General features: G+C 49.2%; 1 protein-coding gene across 3 annotated transcripts in view; it reads left to right on the top strand.

Moving 5' to 3' along the window:
• The window catches only part of LOC126521217 (aspartyl/asparaginyl beta-hydroxylase-like), a 68,487-nt gene that overhangs the window by 32,100 nt on the left and 17,633 nt on the right, over positions 1 to 18,754 (top strand). For all 3 annotated transcript variants that reach the window (XM_050169843.3, XM_055065799.2, XM_055065798.2), the window contains exon 10: positions 6,710 to 6,847. In XM_050169843.3, the coding sequence (XP_050025800.1) occupies positions 6,710 to 6,847 (138 nt within the window). The remainder of the gene's footprint in view (positions 1 to 6,709; positions 6,848 to 18,754) is intronic.

The following is an 18,754-nucleotide window of genomic DNA, read 5'->3' as shown; positions in this document are numbered from 1 at the left end:
CAAAATAGAGTGACTTTGCGGGCACTTTATTGGGTAATAAATTTTCGCAGAACGCTTTGTGCTGTAGCTTATTTAGCTCTTTGTAGACCGCAAGGTGCCGATATCTATTCAAACAGCGTGTGCAATTACTGGAACTATAAAAAAATTGGGACACTTCAGCTAATTTTCTTTTCACAATCACATGAAATTAACCTTTTACACTTATACTAACAAAATTTGGCATACATGCTCTTGAAGATATGTACAGTGCTATTATCTACTTGAAATTGCAATATCTCCAAGCCGTAAGTTGCAAAAGTACATGGTTATATTTCAGAGAATTGAGAAAAAGATTATTTGAAATGTTCTTTCTTGCATAGTTTCAGCAATTGTACACACTGTTTGACTAGATATTGGCACTTTGCAATCTACAAAGAGCTAAACAAGCAACAGAATCATGCTTTCTGTGAAAACTTATGACAAAAAAAAGTGCCCATAAAGATGACTACTATATTTTGCCATTGTGCATCACATAACACTATAACAGCTACACAAAAAGCAGTGCCATATTTGAAACCTGCTTAGAAAACTCTATACTAGACTAAGTTTTGAGACCTCTAATACAAATAATTTTTTAAAAAGTTGTTTCGAGGAGCGTCTCCTCTTAAAGGTGACTGCTATCCCAATATTTAAAATCAGTTTAACTGTGTTTGATGCAATAGTCTGCGATTCTGACAAGAAGTAGGTAGCAAGTACTACAAAGAAATTCAGTCATGTTGACAACTTGGCTTCAGCACTTGGTGTCAGCACTTCTCTTAACATTACTGTTGGTCATATTGATTAAGCAATCTTGTATACATAAAATACTAGGCACATCAAAATTTGCTTTACACAGCTTGTCATCTTGCAGGTTACCTCACATTCCTCTTGTACCTTTATGGTTGTATAATTACTAGGCATATTCAAAAGCTTCATTTGCTGCACATTTATGGTAAAACTTTGGTACAATTCACTATTTGTTTATTCAATATCTCCAGTTCCTTGGTGCATTAACTTATCAGTTTTACCAAATATCATGAACCCTTAGTACAACTTGAAGTACTGTTAGGTCGTAACTTCTGCAAAAAGGGCTTACTTGGACAGTTGGTACATGTTGAAGCTAAATAGAGTAACTGCGCATGGGACAGGATGAAAGAGAAGAACAAGCAAAGCGCTTTGTTCATTCTTCTCCTTTGTCCTGTTTCATGCGCTGTTGCACTGTTTAATCATAACTTCTGAACTGAAAGTTCCTTGCCACAGTGCCATGGCATGTATTTGTGGCATCCTCAAGAATTTTTGCATTCATTCATGTGTTCATTTAATACGTAATCTAGTTACATGAATTATATGAGTTTTAGAAATAGCATAACCAAGCTGTTTTAAGTACCCGATAGCCTGAACTCCTTTGTATGCCCTATATGTTCTTTTCTATGTCTGGTAGATAGCACCCCATAACTTGAGTCCTCTATTTCTAATAAAGTTGAAGCCAACTATATCGAACCCGTTTACATCACATTAGTCTGTATATCGAACAATTTCTGAACACGGTATAGTTAGTGAGTACATATAGCAAAAATTATGCTTACCTCGAACAAAAATAGCAGTGACTCCCGATATATCGAATGTCAAGCAGCGCAAAAGTGCCCCCAGAAGTTGGCTTTCCCTCGCAGCGGCAGGGAAACCCGGCGGCACGGCTCCATCCAACCGCTTTTTCCTTTTTGCTACCTGTGCTTGCTTTTTCTCTAACAGGTAGGCAGTAGAGCGTCATACTGGCTTGGGTCTGATTGCCACGTCCACCCAATGCAAAGGGTTGGCCAGAACAACATCATCATCATCTGATCTCCCTACCGTGACTGCGCTGGGCCGGGCGAGCCATCGACACCCCCCTGCAAAAAATGATCTTTGCCCGCCCGTAGCGCTTGCTCACACAACAAATCAGAGGCTCTCGTGCCCTCGTCGTGCAAGATGGCACAAGTGCGAGTTGTCTCGCTGCTTTTCTAGTTCATTGTGTTTGCACCTTGTGGGCCTTCTCCCGCAGTGCTGCCGTGATGAAGCGGTAGAATTTGCCTTTCGCCATGAAGTGCAAAATCATAATATGAATAAAACGCAGCGAGAAGTCAGATGTCCCGGCTGTTTGTAAAATTCCAAGGAGGACTCTCAGCACGATCTTGAAGAATAAGGGGGAGATTAGCGCTAAAGCGGAGAAACTCGCAACCCAGTGCCCGTGGTGCCCGTTGCGTATGCACGGCCTTGTACAAGTGGTTCACCCGAAATTGCTTCAGACGTGCCAGCTTCTGCGGGCCCGGTGATGACCGTAAATTCTGATGAGTGCGACAAAGCTGTTGCCGGTGTTGCCGAAGTTTGGAGCGGGCTGTCAGAATTTCCAGAAGCCATTGATTCAATGGTCGACGAGTTTGTGAGTGCAGATGATGGTGTCGCAACCACGGGAGACCCTGAAACGAGGCCTAAATTGCCGATATCGTACCGAGCACAAGTGAAAGTCGACACAATGAGGAAAGCAACGACAGTCCTTTGCCCACATCCTCCGAGGTGATTGGTGCACTCGCACTAGTCTGGTGCTTCTGTTTGAATGTGGAAGGTTGCGGCCTCAGCTGCTCCGACTCTTTAGACAATGTGGAGAAGTGCGTGCATCGCAGGCAGCGAAATTGCCCAAGCAGAAGAAAATGCAGGACTATGTCATGCGAAACTAAGCTAGTTTGATGAATAAAATAATTCTGTAAATAGTATGTGCTTTTATGACGTCCACAACTCTTTAGCAGGCTTATATCGAATTATGTTCTGTGTCAAACTGATACTAGGTATCTTTTTGCAAGTTCGATATAGCCGGGTTCGACTGTATTCCCTAATATTTTACAATGTTCACCTTGTTAAGGCAACTTCCGCATTAATGAACTCTTGGCAGATATATGCTGACAACACTTTGACTTGTCGATCTCAGACTGGTGTCTCAGGCAATCACAGTTTGTTGCCTGTGATGTGCTGTAGGGCTGCTGATACTGTGGTGCATAGCTCTTTCGTAAAGGGTAAAGCGGTCCTGAAGCACTTTTTATTGAAGTCAAGAAATGCATTTGACGTCGTATCAGAAATACCTTGTAGCAAAGAGTACTTCAGTGCGTTTAGCAGAAGCAGAGTTATTGGCAATCGAAGATCGCCTTTTATCTCATTTGCACTGCTCCTGGCCTTTCTTCAGTGCTTTGCTCCCGGCTTTCCTTCAGTGCTTTGCACTGTGAGGGCAGGCGAAGGCTATGGCAGAGCCGGGTGGTACACACAACGCTCCACCTACTGAACACCGTCATGGCGCACAGTTCAGCTTTGATTTTGGATGTTCCACTTCAGATTTGGGTTCCTACGACACACCAAACTCAAGGGCTATCACTCAGCTTACGGTTGAGTTCACAGTGTCTCATCCCTTTGCTATGCTACAGTGTACTAGATAGCTATGCGCGGCTATTTTCATACCGAGTGTCAGGAGTCACACATTTTATTTACGGCAATCAAACAATTTCCGAATGCCGAACAAACTTCCTCTTCGTGTTCACTTGTGTGAGTACATCGGCAGCACGTGCATCGGCTAAGCGATAGATGCCACACTCCAGACTCGCATTGAAAGGATTTTTGACATAACGAGCTTCGACCATGATGGTGACACACCTTGAGGGTGCAGCTCGAAAGCACCCAACCTGTTCGGCAGATGTTGGCGTTTGGGCCTTGAGTCATGTCACCCACAGATGCCAGTCAGAGCATGCGGCGAGTGCAGCAAGTTCGTCGCGGCATTTACACTGTGCTGTAGATGCAGCTACACTCCACTGTAGTGGCTAACTATGGGCACAACAAGGCCGCAGTGCATGCTTGTGATCATGTGCTCCAGTCTGGCTATGCCACATGATATGGGCCAGCTTTGTCCTGCATGAGCTTGACCGAGGCATAGTAGCCACCTCCAAATTGCACATTTTGCGTCATAACTCAATACGGAGTGAAGTCTGCTAGGACATTTAGCCAGGAGCAGCTTGAGTGAGCGCACGTTGGCCAGCTTGCATGTGGTCTGACCTTAAGTTTCGCGTGGTTCGAGGCTAGTTGAGGTGTTCAAAACTAATTGAAATTAGTGAGACTTGATGGCTACAACACTGATAAGCAGTGTGGCCAAAGTTTCATTTATGCAGCATGTGGGCACAAACGAGCATTAGCAGATGATGGTTGGCGATAGTACAAGATTCGAACTTTAGGAAGTGCGTAATTCTTATAGAAATTCAAAACGCAGATTTTCGCTTACATCAGCCTGTTTATTAAACTGCATCATAAAGATGCACTGTAACAGTAGGAAGAAGCGCACTGATCCAAAGGCCCTGTTTGATTGATGCCAGCTTTTGGCCAAGAGCAGCAGTGTATGGTAATCCACTGTATGACGAAATATGGCAGCTCCAAAAAGGGTGAGGAGGAGGCTTCTGTTGGAGAGTGTTTGAGAAAAATATGACTGCGCTCTGCTTCCGAGTTCCACGCACCATGCACAACTGCAAAACTTCACCAAGATGTTCACAGCAGCGTATGCTATCCGTGGACTGTTTTTTCACCAAGCCTGAGTGGTTCAGGACATATTTTAGATGACTTGCTGAAGGCATATTTAACACTTATTTAAAATTTATAAATTGTGCAGGCATTACATCACTTGCACGAGTCACTTTCTTGTTTTACGCATCCCAATTTTCTTCCTTATGCCAACTCACCCACATTACCAGTACCACGTCACTTCTGGGTTATATCGACGTTTGCTTCCTTCATTATGGTGCTGTGCTAAACAGCTTCTGCTTGAATGTCTCACCAAAAAATTTCCCTTTTCACCCATATCCAGAAGTGCATGCAAGTGTGGCAACTGTTTTATTGCACAGCCATATGCATCTTACTTTGTTGTTCACATGCACCCATCTTGTGTTGCCTCAGCTTTTGTTTTCAACATCACTAAATACAATTACCTCTAAATATGAAGAGCCACTTCTCTTTCGTCCTTCCTACAAGATTCGTCAAGTGAACCTGTTACTCTTGTATTAACCCTTTAAGGGTCGATCTTTTTTTGTCATATGCGACCGGCCAGGGTCGGTTATTCTTCTGACAGATCTATTTCGAAAAAAAATTGTGGTAATTTTTCTAGGGTGACCATAAAATGAAAAAGAAATTGCTTTGGTATATATGTATTGTTTATTAATTAATAACAACAATAAAAAAAGGAAATTAATTTATAAGAATTAAAAATTTGATGCATTGTTATACACACAGTTCAAGGCTTAAAAAATGCGCACACAAGAATATTTCGCAGCTCTCAAATGCTCCTGCTCTTACACTAATATTTACGTACATGGCGCAATCGAACTGCGTAGGTGAGCGCACTCAAGAATACTGTGTAATTGTGTGCCCATCAAAAAGGCAAAACATGTGACAAACTTCTGCTAGTCTTCATCTTATCGCCAACCAGAGGCAATTATTTTTCGCGGGTCTCCAAAAAAGAAAATAAAATAAAACGTATGCACGGCGGCATTGTTCCTATGCGCACCCCTGTGAGCACTAAACGAACAAGAAACAGGCGGTCGCCCTTTGAGCGATTAGTAACGAGATAGCCATCAGTTTTTCGAGTGCAAGAAGCCGAAACCACCCACGGAACAAAACCCAAACCGCCGCCCGCCTGCGCGCGCGCCAATGCGAGAGCGGTAGTATATAGACGTGCCGGAGCAAACTAGCTCTAAAACAAACCATGCAACGAAAACAGAGAGAGGGAGACGCGAGAAAAAAATTCCCTGTACTCCCACGTAGTGGCAGCGCATGGCAGAAAAGAAAAAGGTAGGAAATAGGCGCACTTTTTAAACGTATGGACGGCGCCGTAAATATACGGTATCGACCATTTTGGGCTTGTTCGCGGCGCCGTATATTTACGTGATTGACCCTGAAGGGGTTAAGAGGTTCCATTTTGTGACATGCAATTTTCAGCTGGCAATGCCTGTAAGAACTGCATATCAATTATGAGATAGACACTTTTTCTCCAAAATTAGAGTGCACCATTCCCACTACATACGCATAGCATCTGTATCTGCCCTGGTGATTAATGGCTTACTTCATTGACACGTGCATTGCTCCTCTTTGTTTCAGGCTGCATTTTGTGCTGGCTTGTTGAGCTAAACACATATGCTTCAATCATGTAAGCAAAGAGCTTAGTACGTATGATATACTGTATCTTACACCTGCTTTCTGTGTGCAGACAGGGGAGACATGTTTAAAACCTGTGAGGTTTACAATTTCCCTTTGATGGATCTCAAGTGATTGAAGAGCAGTTTGGATTTCTCGGGATTCCCCTGGTTTCCTTCAGCTTCTCGTAGCTTTCTCTGGCATTCACTGGTTTCTTTTTAACATTGTTTGGATTGTGCACTTCCTGCCTGAAATTGCTCACAGCAAGACTAAGACACAAGTCATATTCAATAGTGCCTTGTGTGCCTCTAGGTGAAGTATGCTAACACTTCTCTAAGCCATTCAATAGCGTTGTTCCTCACAGTGTGTGCAGTCAAGTGTACAACAGCCTTTAGGCTACGCTACCTCACGTTTTAGCAATATTCTTTGGACACATTCTCTATACTTTGAAAATTCCAGTAATTTGTGATGGGAAGGCTATTATATACAATACTCTTCCCAGGCTCTGAAGGTCTACAAAGAAGGAGTCAAGGAAGGGCTCTTTGCATCTGTTTACCAGCGCTCTCTGTACAGCGTTGATGGGCTGAAAGCTCAGCCATGGTGGGACCCAAAGGAAACGCCATATGCATCAAGCCTAAAGGTATACACCCTTCTCTATACTGGTTACAGTAAGCTTCTGTTGGATTCAGAAGAAAACTGCTGTGTCTTGTATTTTTGTGTCTTATCGTTTAGACATGCTTTTGTCAACTACTATAGATAACTTCAACCCTGCTGCCATCATGTTTAGGCAAATGAGCAGATTTTTTTCTGCCTAATCTGCTGTGCCTACAAATAGTGCACATATACAGGGGTGCCATTTTAAGATTTAGTGAATTCTTAAAATTCGGCTGTGGCAGATAGCATAATTCTAGCCGTTGAGCTGGATTATTCAACGAGGCACACATTACTAGTACAAGAAAAAAAAATGTTGAACTAATTAACAATAAAGTAATAATTAATTTCATAATTATTTACCTTACGGCACATATTGCAATTTACTAATGGTAACCGGTGAATTTTCAAGGTGTATCGTACCACTCGGAATGATTTTCCAGGATGACACCAGTTTAGAGTGTGGGAGATACGGGTTCTCCTCCGTACTCTTGGGACAAAGGAACGACAACACAGTAGTGCAAACAATCACAAGGGCATTTATTGCGCCTTTCATAGATCAATGCCAGCTAGCCGAGTTGCTATCCCCAAAACATGCCGATGGGCGCGCGACAAATCTAGAAGTTCGACTTACCGCGACCGCATGGCGAGCGAATATGTTCGCCCCATGCTGGATCCCAACGCCTGGTCATTCGCGTGTACGGTCACGCGGACGGTGGCGCGTTCCAAGGCGGCCACGCGAGGCGGTCTCGCAGAAGCATGCGCTGTCCCCCGACCCGCCGGGAAAAGAGGGTCGCTCCACCCGCGGCACGGCACGTCCGTGCTGCTTGCTGTCTCCAACCCAAGAGAGCGCGCCTTGTCTCTCCCGCCGAGGGTAACCCCGCAGCCGCGCAACACTAGCGCCATCTCTCGGACTGCGCCTGTACCACTTGGACCGCCGCGTGTGCGGCGAAGCCGCACTACAGGAGACGCGCTATGCGGGAAAAACATCAGGGGAGGCGCGAGGGTCGCGCAACCCCACATCCCCCCAACCTTAAATCACTTCTTATTCCGGCGAAACATGTGACACGGTCTAACATCAACACGTGCTTCGCGAACAAGGTGGTACATGCAACAGTGGCCGCGCCGGGGAAATGTCCACACGCTGTCCATAACATGCGAGCCGACTGTCCTTGGGGTACACCGCTGGCGTCTGCCGGTCACCGCAGCAGCTTTGCAGACTCGACGGCATCATTCCAGGCCAGGACTCCGGAAACGACGGCGCAATAGTCGGTACGAGCAAGCGTCGCTCGCGCCGACGCGCCCTGCTGGCAAGAGCCGCCGTAGCTGTTGGTGACCGCTGGCTCCTTTGTCCGCCGCCGAGGGTTGTGAGCTGGATGCAGGAGGCCGCCGAAGTCGCTGCGCCGAACTGGCCACAGAATCACCATCGCCCGGGGTGACTCGATCGTACTCCGGGCAGCAGCGCAGACCATGTGCAGGTGACAGCAAGCCCGGGGTGACTCCAATCACGCTGCGTAAACTCAACACACTCGGCAAACACTACAGTAGTGCAAGGGAGAGGAATTCTGCATGCGCATCGCCCACGTGGTACGATGTTCAACTCGGCTAGCAAAAGATCGGGCAGCTACTCAGATGCTAAGTTCACGTGAACGAAGCTCGCTTCCTTGAGCCGAACGAGTAATTTCAATTCGTGCGAGGCTAAATAGAATGAGGGAAGCAAATTGCAACGCCTCAACGCCACGGTCCACCAGGTTGTGTCCCTCCACGTGCGACAGGCAGCTTCCTAAAGCCTTAGGCCTAAATCGTCGCTACTCTGACAACAACCGGCATCCAAAAACAACACCCAAAATGGGCGCAAAACAGGCAGCCGCGAGGAGACGTTAGCTCTGTGAGGTGGTCCTACTCCGCTCGGTGCACACAGCATCCGAGTTGACGGCGCCCACCGTCCCAGACGGTGTCGGAGCGCCCGGTGCCAGGCCGCAATACCAGTCAGCCCGTCGTGGCACCCGTGGCCCGCGGCCACCCGGCTCCCAGAGCCGCGACTTCATCCGAGTCAAAGAGATAGAAGAAGCTATTTACATAAGAAATTCGGACCACCCACGAGGCTTCCGTACTCACTCGCTTCAGGCTTGCCACTGCTCCGCGGGCACTCAGCCTCGCTCTCCCAGGATGCAGACCACGTGGCTCTCGTACCGACGAATGTCATTAAAAAAAAACACTTGCGAAAAGGCTTAGCATGCTGATAAGTTCAAACACACTACAACCACCGTCGCCTCGCTCAAGAAAGCACGCCGCCGACGCTAGCGATCAAAATCCACGCTAGGCCTACGCTTCGGTTCAAACAAAGGTCTTGAACGAAGCAACACTTAAAATTATCGTCCGATGCCCCAAGAGGTCCACGTTGGGCAGCCAGATGTGGGAGATACGGGTTCTCCTCCGTACTCTTGGGACAAAGGAACGACAACACAGTAGTGCAAACAATCACAAGGGCATTTATTGCGCCTTTCATAGATCAATGCCAGCTAGCCGAGTTGCTATCCCCAAAACATGCCGATGGGCGCGCGACAAATCTAGAAGTTCGACTTACCGCGACCGCATGGCGAGCGAATATGTTCGCCCCATGCTGGATCCCAACGCCTGGTCATTCGCGTGTACGGTCACGCGGACGGTGGCGCGTTCCAAGGCGGCCACGCGAGGCGGTCTCGCAGAAGCATGGGTCGGCGGCGCGCGGGACGTCCACGCTGTCCCCCGACCCGCCGGGAAAAGAGGGTCGCTCCACCCGCGGCACGGCACGTCCGTGCTGCTTGCTGTCTCCAACCCAAGAGAGCGCGCCTTGTCTCTCCCGCCGAGGGTAACCCCGCAGCCGCGCAACACTAGCGCCATCTCTCGGACTGCGCCTGTACCACTCAGACCGCCGCGTGTGCGGCGAAGCCGCACTACGAAGCCGCACTACAGGAGACGCGCTATGCGGGAAAAACATCAGGGGAGGCGCGAGGGTCGCGCAACCCCACAAGAGGTACAGTTAAACCTCGATATAACGAAGTAAGTAAAATCGGCAATTTGCTTCGCTATATTGAAATTCAACATTTTATGCAAATAAGTGCAGTCACAGTTCGATTTTTCTTACAAGGGGCCACAGAATTTTCCGAATTATCGGACAATTGAAAAAAGCAAATTTGAATGAGAAAGCAATTGGGAACCAATGAATTTGGGGGTTGCCGACGAATGATATGGTTCACGTCACATACGTCGACGATATGTTCACATTGGCGGTACGAATTAAGCGATGCCAGCCACACTTTTGCATGCACTCCACCCCCGCAGCTGATAGCATCGTCCACACAGCGACGACGTTATCATGAAAAGTGCCGGCAGCGGGGAGCAAATGCTTCGTCTGGCTCTTGCTCCAACGAGTCACAGAAACTCAAGATTATGCAACCTCCAATACTAAACGCACGGGAAGATAGCTAACATGATGCCACACCGTCTTGGCACGCCCACTCTTGGCACACACGGCGATTACCTCTTGAGCAGGTGGCGTGGCTGCATATGCGCTCAGCCACGCTTACATCCATGTGCAACCAAGGCTGAGACGAGCGCCAAAAATCGCGAAGCGCCAACTTGCACCCCCTCCTCCTCTCACGTGCGCACTTGATCCCGTTACCGCGAGTGAACTCCCCTCCCCCTCCTTCCCTTTGCTCGCGAGGGAAGGCGGCACTCATGAAGCTGCAGTCTTTCTTGTCTTACTCTTGAACACTTTCACTCGCACTTAAAACACCAAGTGCACGGTCCGCACTAGGATCTTATCGCACTTGGACTTCATACATCATGCAGCTCCACTGCGGCGATCACTCTTATCGCGCCATGCGCGACTTGAGAGGCGTGTTTGCAAGCAGACGCGTGCAAGTCAATCATTTGACCATCGGTGTCATCCGGGAAATTCATTCCAAGTGAATGCGCCTTGCAAACTCATCGGTTACAATTCGTAAATTGCATTATGTGCTGTAAGGTAACTAAGAATTGATTATTGATTTTTTTTAATTAGTTGAACATGTGTTTTGATTTATCGTGCAAGTAATAGCTGCCTCTTCCAATAATCTAGCTCAAGGACTAGAATTATGCCAACTTGAACCTCGTTATAACAAAGTTGAAAGGGGAGCTGAAATTACTTCGTTATATATCCGTTACTTTGTTATATCCATCATTGCCATTTACTGCAATATATGCCCAATGGGGTGGACAATTGTAATAATAATAATTATGGGGTTTTACGTGCCAAAACCACTTTCTGATTATGAGGCACGCCGTAGTGGAGGACTCCGGAAATTTCGACCCCCTGGGGTTCTTTAACGTGCACCTAAATCTAAGTACACGGGTGTTTTCGCATTTCGCCCCCATCGAAATGCGGCCGCCGTGGCCGGGATTCGATCCCGCGACCTCGTGCTCAGCAGCCTAACACCATAGCCACTGAGCAACCACGGCGGGTATGGACAATTGTAAACATGGAAATGGATAAGAAGCCCTTGCGGCCCGCGCAACCACTACACGGCTGCACACGTGATGAAACTTGAATGAAACAACAAAAGAATCTTCAGCATGTGCAACAAACGACTTGGCACTTGACGCGACAGTTTTTAGGCCTGTAGATAGCTGCCTTCTATTCCATTGTGATGGTCTTTCGCATCCGCTTTCCACTTGGGTCGTTGCGGTCGAGCAGCACGTGCATGCCACAACACAGCGCTCCATTGTGTGATCAAGGAGACAAGCGAACTTATCCACACCAGCTTGGCTTGGCCGGCTCGCAGTCTCAGAGATTGTACCAATGACAATAAAATCTCGAAGGTCACACCCAGCTGCCAGCCAGCGTAGTGCAGCGCAGGGAGAGGGAAAAATTAATGCAGGGCCTGGGCGTGACACCCGAGATTGCTCCAAGGAGATCTCCGAGGCCAGGCCCACCTGCGACTGCCTCCATGGCACACTGCACAGTATAAGTGATTGCAATAATCTTTCGCACTGCCATGCTTAGCCTCGTGGAGTGTTGCAGCTCACACAGCCACGCATGTGCAAGAGACGTCAGTGGAGAAGTGTGATAGTGAGCAGCTGCTTGTGCGCAGGCACACAGCTACATGCAATTGTGAAGCCCACACCATACATAAGCTTGCGGACGCATGCAGACTCACATCCACACGCCCACGCATGCGCAGACAGTGCGGCACGGCTCATACGCGTCGAAACACAGCACAATCTCAGTGAACAGCTGCTCTTTGTTATAGCGCACTTGGGCTGCCTCGCATCAGCGCGCCTGGCTATGGAGCTACGGTGCGGTACATTGAACTCTCAGTGAAGCAAATTTATACCATGCAAGAACATGCTTAATCGTTCCTTTTTGTGCTGATCTAACAGCTCTAAGTGTACAACAATTACGTTTATAGATATCGAAGCATTTTGAAACACTGTCAATAACAAAGTACGAACTGGCAATTTACGAGGCATCTGTGAGTGAGCCCAGTGAATGCGCGCATGGAAGCGCGTCTTTGTGAATGCAAACCACCATTCCTTGCGAGGCGTGGCAGACACAAGGCACGTAGATGCAAGCTTGCGTACATCCGCAAGCGTATGTGTGGTCTGGGCTTGAGAAATACTAGTGTTGCTCGACGGCATATTCGATGTGGGAACGTGGGCGTTTTTAACTGTCGCAACGAACGAGTGCTGAACCCCGCAGAAAGCGATGTACTTGGTGCGCAACAATCAGGTATTTTTTCGTTTCAGAGACAAATCTAGTTTGTTATATCCATTGGCAGGACAATTTAACTTCGTTAAGACGAGGTTTTGAACACAGTACTCCAGCAGTATGGTGAAAAAATTTTTTATAATCGGTAATTTGATATAAGCGACCACTTGAGAAAAGCTAAAGCAATTGAGATTTAATTGTGCCACAACTGCGAGGAAGTCAAAATACAATGTATTCAGTGAAGCAAAACTTTATTCAGCTTCAAAAAGGCAGTGATCTTTGGCTGTTTCAAGTTCTTACCGGAAACGAGCAACCCCTGCTTTAATTTTACCAAGCATTGCATGAGGCCGTGGTCACAGCCCATGCATTCAACTTTATTTCACAGCAGGCGTAGGTACTCCAGTGTCTGCACCATAGTTGGCACTTGACGTGGCTCTTCGTCCACCATCTCTTCGTCCACGTCGGGGCCACCAACAGTGTCAATTAGTATCTCCACATTCATCACTGGGGCGACCATGGTAGCAGCAGCATCAGCCAACACGAATGTCTCGAAGTCGCCTTCTACCTCTTGGCCAGTGATATTATTAACAGCCTCGTACAGATCGCTGCAAGTCCAGTCATCGTCAGGGTGGTCATCGTAGGGGTCACTGACGATGGTGTGCAAAAAGCTGGCACACGCAAAGCAGTTAGCGACCTCTGAAGGTGCAAGTTGATTCCATAAAAAGTTTAACAAATGGATCGCAACAAGAAAATCAGTGTTGTACCTCTTGCGGGCGTCATATTCTGTGAGCATGCGTGGCAAAAGAGCCTCGCGGTATAGCTTTCGGGTGGTCTCATTGATGCCCTGATCCATCGGTTACAGTACCGCGATTGTGTTTGCAGGCAAAAATTCTACAGAGACAGCCTTGAGGTTGTCGATCTTCCCATGGCTCAAACAATTGTCAATTATGAAAAGCGCTTGCTGATTATTTAGGTTGAACCGTCTATCCAGAAAGCGCACGTAGTCTTCAACAATAGCAGAAGTCATCTATGCTCGCTTGTTACTCCTGTAAATGCATTCCTTGCGAATAGTTGCATTTAGGAAATACTGCGGCTTCTCCACCTTCCCCAGTATCAACAAGGAAAGATTGTCCTCGCCTGTTGTATTGGCACCAAACAGCACCGTTGACGTGCTCCTTGCTCTGTTGTCCTCCGAATGAGGATCCGTCAGCGGCAGTGAACATTCAATTCGGTACCATCTTGTAGAAAAATGCAGCCTCATCTACGTTGTAGATGTCTTTGTCTTCTGTGAACCTTGTCTTTGTCAAGGTTCACGGCTGTGCTTTCGCCAACGATCTACTTTGAGGTCATGCCATGTCGTTTCTTGAACTGCTCAAGCCAGCCATTGCTGCACTTGAAATCTGTATGGCCCATTTGGAGGGCGAGAGCTTCGGCTTTTGCAGTAAGTGCAGGTCCATGTATGGGGAGATTTGCACTATTCGAATTCTTCAGCCGCTGTAGAAGGGCATTTTCCACTTCGGGGTGTTTCAAATTGCAATTCCTCTTTCTCTTTGCCGAGAAGCTCTTTTCAAAGCCATCCACCACAGCTTTCTTGTTTTTCAATACAGTTGATAAAGTAGACGACGGTATGCCAAATTCCTTCGCGACATCAGTTTTCTCCCAGTCCCCTTTTTTCACTTCCTTTATCAGCAGAACTTACTGCTCCAAAGTCGGACATTTTAGCCCGGAGACTGACGGAGCCATTTATCACTGTAGACCACAAAAGCACACGAGAGGCATGCATAACAAAGAACACACAATCACATGGCCTGCAGCACGGATCCAAATGCATGTGCTGTTGGCGCCAAAGTAACTGAATGTGGCGGGCCACGCAGAAGGCAGAAGCTTCAAAATATTGTTAGGGCATCTCGCTTACTTCGTCAATGCATGCTGGTGATGGCGACGGTTGCAATGGAGGGCTTGGAATCGGCTTCACGTGTAGTGGAAGAAAGGCGATCGTAGTTGTGGAGACCAAGAAGCAGGAACCGCGGAAGGACACCCGTTGGGAGGGCAGGCCGGAAGAGGGCAGCTTTGGAGGACCAGCAATGTTGAAACTGGCAGCGAGGAGGCGAGGAGTTGGCATGAAGGCAAGCGAGAGGTGTGACTGGCGTGCAAACGGCTTGCAGACTGGAGAGGGTATGAGGAGGGGAAGGCAGTGGCCGCTTTTATAGAGGGGGTCCGGAGGTCACGGAAGACTGCAAGGGTATCATGTTGGAAAGAGCCACAAATGCCATGGCTTGAGTCTGAGGTTGTGTTTGTTGTGCTCAAGAAACGATTAGCTGCTCATTGTTTGTATGCAGCGCGATCGTGAAAACTGAACGGTTTTGCAGTAGGGGCTTTGCATGATCACTGGAAAAAGATTTTCCAAGGTGTGCAGCTGGAAGTTTGCAAAAGGAAAGTTTTTAGGCGTACCATTGTCGACGACACTGTGCTAATTCTATGGTTCGAGTGTCAGTGTTTGCGCAACGTCGCATCCGCGCCATTGACAAAAGGAAAAGGAAAAATTCAGTGACCCTACCATGCATTTAGACCAAGTCGGATGGCGCAAATCGAGCATGACCGGCTTGAGAAAATGGCCGGGGAAGCACCAGCTTGCATTGACCTGCCATGTTGACAGCCTGACTCGGTGCTGGCACCGTTGAATTTTTCATGTTTTTAGCAAGTTATCAGTTGATTTGCACAGTCAAAAGTGCAATGAAGCTTAGGGCAGTGTTTTATTGCGATGTAGGCCAATTATGGTGAGCAGCAAGCAAATTTCTGGACTGGCTTCCCTAAGGTCGTCTTCCCGATTTGTTAACGTAGCTCCTTGCATTGAACATGGCATTTATAATTGGAGGGACACTTTTTCTGTGCTTTTCAGCATGTTTCAGCACCAGAAGTGCTCTTTAGAGCAGTAAAACTTAGCTCAGCAAGTGCACCTCATGGAATGCTACGGCGCAAGTCTTCCCGCAGTCTATTGGCCACTTTTCAGCATCCAAGAGGCAGCGATGTTCTGGCATCACAAAGCATCAGGAAACTTTATTTTAATGTGGATTTTATCACGGGGGACACCAGCGATGGGATTGTGACCAAGGTTAACGGTTCGGGCATCGGACGTGCTGCACCATGGAATTTGACAGCTTCTGTTCGCTCCAGAGTAAAGTCCCTGTTCCAGCCAGGGGTTGCATTCACTGGCACGACGGCTGACATCTATGTACCTGAGGGAGCCCAACTTTTTTTCAAGTCTCACCCACTGCCGTTCACCCTGAATGACAGGGTCACCCAGGAGCTGCAGTGGTTACAGCGAGAGGGCATCCTGATGCCTGTCAAGACGTCTGAATGGGCCGCTCCCATCGTACCAGTCCTCAAGCGAGACGGCAATGTCAGGATCTGCGGTGATTTCAAGGTTACTATCAACCCTGTCACTACCATCGAGAAGTACCCGCTGCCCTGGATTGACGATCTTTGGTCAGCATTGTCCGTGGTACAGAAGTTCACAAAGCTTGACCTCAGAGACACTTGTGCTTCAGGATTCCTCCCGGAAGTATGTCATGATATCAACAACTTTGGGGCTTTTCCAGTACACATGCTAACCGTTTGGCAGGGCTTCAGCCCTAGCCTTTCTTCAGAGTGAGATGGACAACCTCTTCAGGGGCATGAGGCACGTGGCGGTGTACTTAGATGGCATCCTAGTAACCAGCACCGACAATGGGGACCACCTGCAGAACCTGCACAGTGTCCTGGCACTGGTCTCGAGCTCAAGCTGGAAAAGTGCGTTTTCCTGACCCCCGGTGTTGAGTATGTGGGACACGTCATTTCCCAGGCGGCCTAGCCCTAGCTCCCCACAAAGTTGATGCTGTGCTCAAGGCGCCTAAGCCCCAGAACAAGAAGAAGCTTCAGAGCTACCTCGGCCTCATCAACTTCTACAGGAGTTTCCTGCCGAACCTGTTGGCGCATCTACAGCCACTCCATCTTCTGCTTCGAGATGTTCAGCAGTGGCCTGGAAGAAGGAGCAGGACCTGGCCTTCCAGCGCAGCAAGGAACTAATCACCAATGCTCCAGTGCTGGTACACTGTGGGAGCTGTCCTGGTGCACCAGGACAAGGATGGCCAGGAACGCCCTGTGTCATTTGCTTCTCGGCGGCTTCATGCTGCAGAGCAACGCTACAGCCAGCTGGACAAGAAAGGCCTGGCCCTCATTTTCGGGGTCGAGCGCTTTCACTAGTACCTGTGGGGCCAGAAGTTTGGTCACAGACACAAGCCGCTGTTGGGGCTGCTGGCTGCTGACAAGGTGGTTCCCATGCAGGCATTATCTCGAGTGGTACGCTGGGTCTTGAGGCTGGCTGCCTACAGCTACCAGCTGGTCTTCCATCCGGGAAAGGACCTGCGACCTGCTGATGCCTTGAGCTGCCTGCCCCTGCCAGAGGTGCCTGCTGCTATTCCAGAGCCTGCTGAAGTGTTCATGCTGGAGCACACGTACCCGGAGGTACTCTCCAGATCTGCGGTATCACAGATGACCATGACCAGCCGGGACCCAGTCCTTCTCAAGTGGTCAAGGCGGTGTCCCGAGGGGAGGAGTTGGTTCAGCGGGCCTATTGCCACAAGGTCGCCGAGCTGAGCCTGCAGCAGTGCTGCCTACTGTGGGGTTACAGGGTGGTGATCCCACAAAGTCTCCAGTCCAGAGTCCTGCAGTTGCTGCATGCGGGTCATACTGACGTGGAAAAGACAAAGATGGTGGCCCGGTCCCACGTTTGGTGGCCTGGCCTGGACCAGGACGTCGCTCACATGGTGCAGAGCTGCCAAGTCTGCCAGGAGCATCAGCAGGCCTCACGTCATGTGGAGACCACCCCATCACCATTCCCACTGAGACCCCTACCGTGGTCCCGCCTGCGTGTGGATGTTGGGGGGCCCTTCAAGGGCCATTTCTTCCTGGTGGTGGTGGACGCCTTCTCGAAGTGGGTGGAGGTTCTACCTGTCACCACTCCATCAGCAGGCGCGACCATTGCGGCGCTACAACAGGTCTTCGCCGCCCAGGGGTTGCCGGACGTCATCGTGTCCGACGATGGTCCTGCTTTCGCCAGTGCAGAGTACCTGGCCTGGCTGACGAAGAACGAAATCCATCGGATGATGGTTCCACCATACCACTCTGCTTTAAACGGTGCAGCCGAGCAGGTGGCACAGACCACCAAGGACAAGCTCAAAAAGAGCCAGGCTGGAAATTTTCGAACGCAGGTTGCTCGGTTACTGTTCCAATACCAGACCACGCCCCACGGTGTCACTGGCTGTGCCCCCTGTGAGCTCCTGCTGGGCCGGATGGGCAAGACACCCTTGGACGTCTTGCATCCGGCCCTCTGATCCACAGCACTCCTGAAGCAGCTGAAGCAGAAGTTGGCTACTGACTGAGGGTGCTGTCCCGGGCCTTCGCTGGAGTTGGGAGCTCCGGTCTTTGCCAGGAACTTCCATCCTGGCCCACCGTGGTCCGCTGGACAGGTAGTACCTCCTGCCAGCACCTCATTGCTGCTCGTTTGCATGCCGGACAGGACCACATGGCACCGGCATGCCGACCATGTTAGGCCTCGCCTTGGGACCTGGCTTGCACCCTCGACTGCCCCTTCAGAAGTCCAGCCCGCAGCAGCACCCTCGCTAACCCTCATAGAGCAGTAGTGAACTGCTCAAGAATCTCTCCTTCCCGGCGGCTGCGGTTGTTGAAGCGGAACCACTCCATTAGTGTGGATGGTGCTGGGTTGAAATGCGAGCGCACTATGGTGAGCAGCACACTCGGCGTCTTAACATGTGGTGTGGCCGACTTGAGGAGGTCGAGCAGGAGACTGAAGCTGCGAGTGCCACAGCTGGCCAGGAAAATGTGTGCCATTTGCCCGGACGAACACGTGGACTTGCTCCTTGTAGACTGGCTAGGCGGACCTATCTCCCTCGAATGGCTCGAGCCTTCCGTACAGCGGCATGACGGCAGAAACAAAGGGGCAGTGTTTCGGCGCTCAGTGCGGCGTAGGTCGATCCGTGGGCACTCGCCAGTGTCACAATCCACCCGGGTGCGTGAACGAGGAGGGGGGGGGGGAAGGGGGGAAGGCACCTCCTGTCAGAGTGACGCTCTGCAGTGTGGTGGTGGTAAACGGTGACTGTTCGTTGA

This window comes from Dermacentor andersoni, chromosome 6 (assembly GCF_023375885.2).
Source record: "Dermacentor andersoni chromosome 6, qqDerAnde1_hic_scaffold, whole genome shotgun sequence".
Classification (NCBI taxonomy): domain Eukaryota; kingdom Metazoa; phylum Arthropoda; class Arachnida; order Ixodida; family Ixodidae; genus Dermacentor; species Dermacentor andersoni.
The sequence above is the reverse complement of the archived record's forward strand: the minus strand, read 5'-3'. Positions and strand labels throughout refer to the sequence as shown.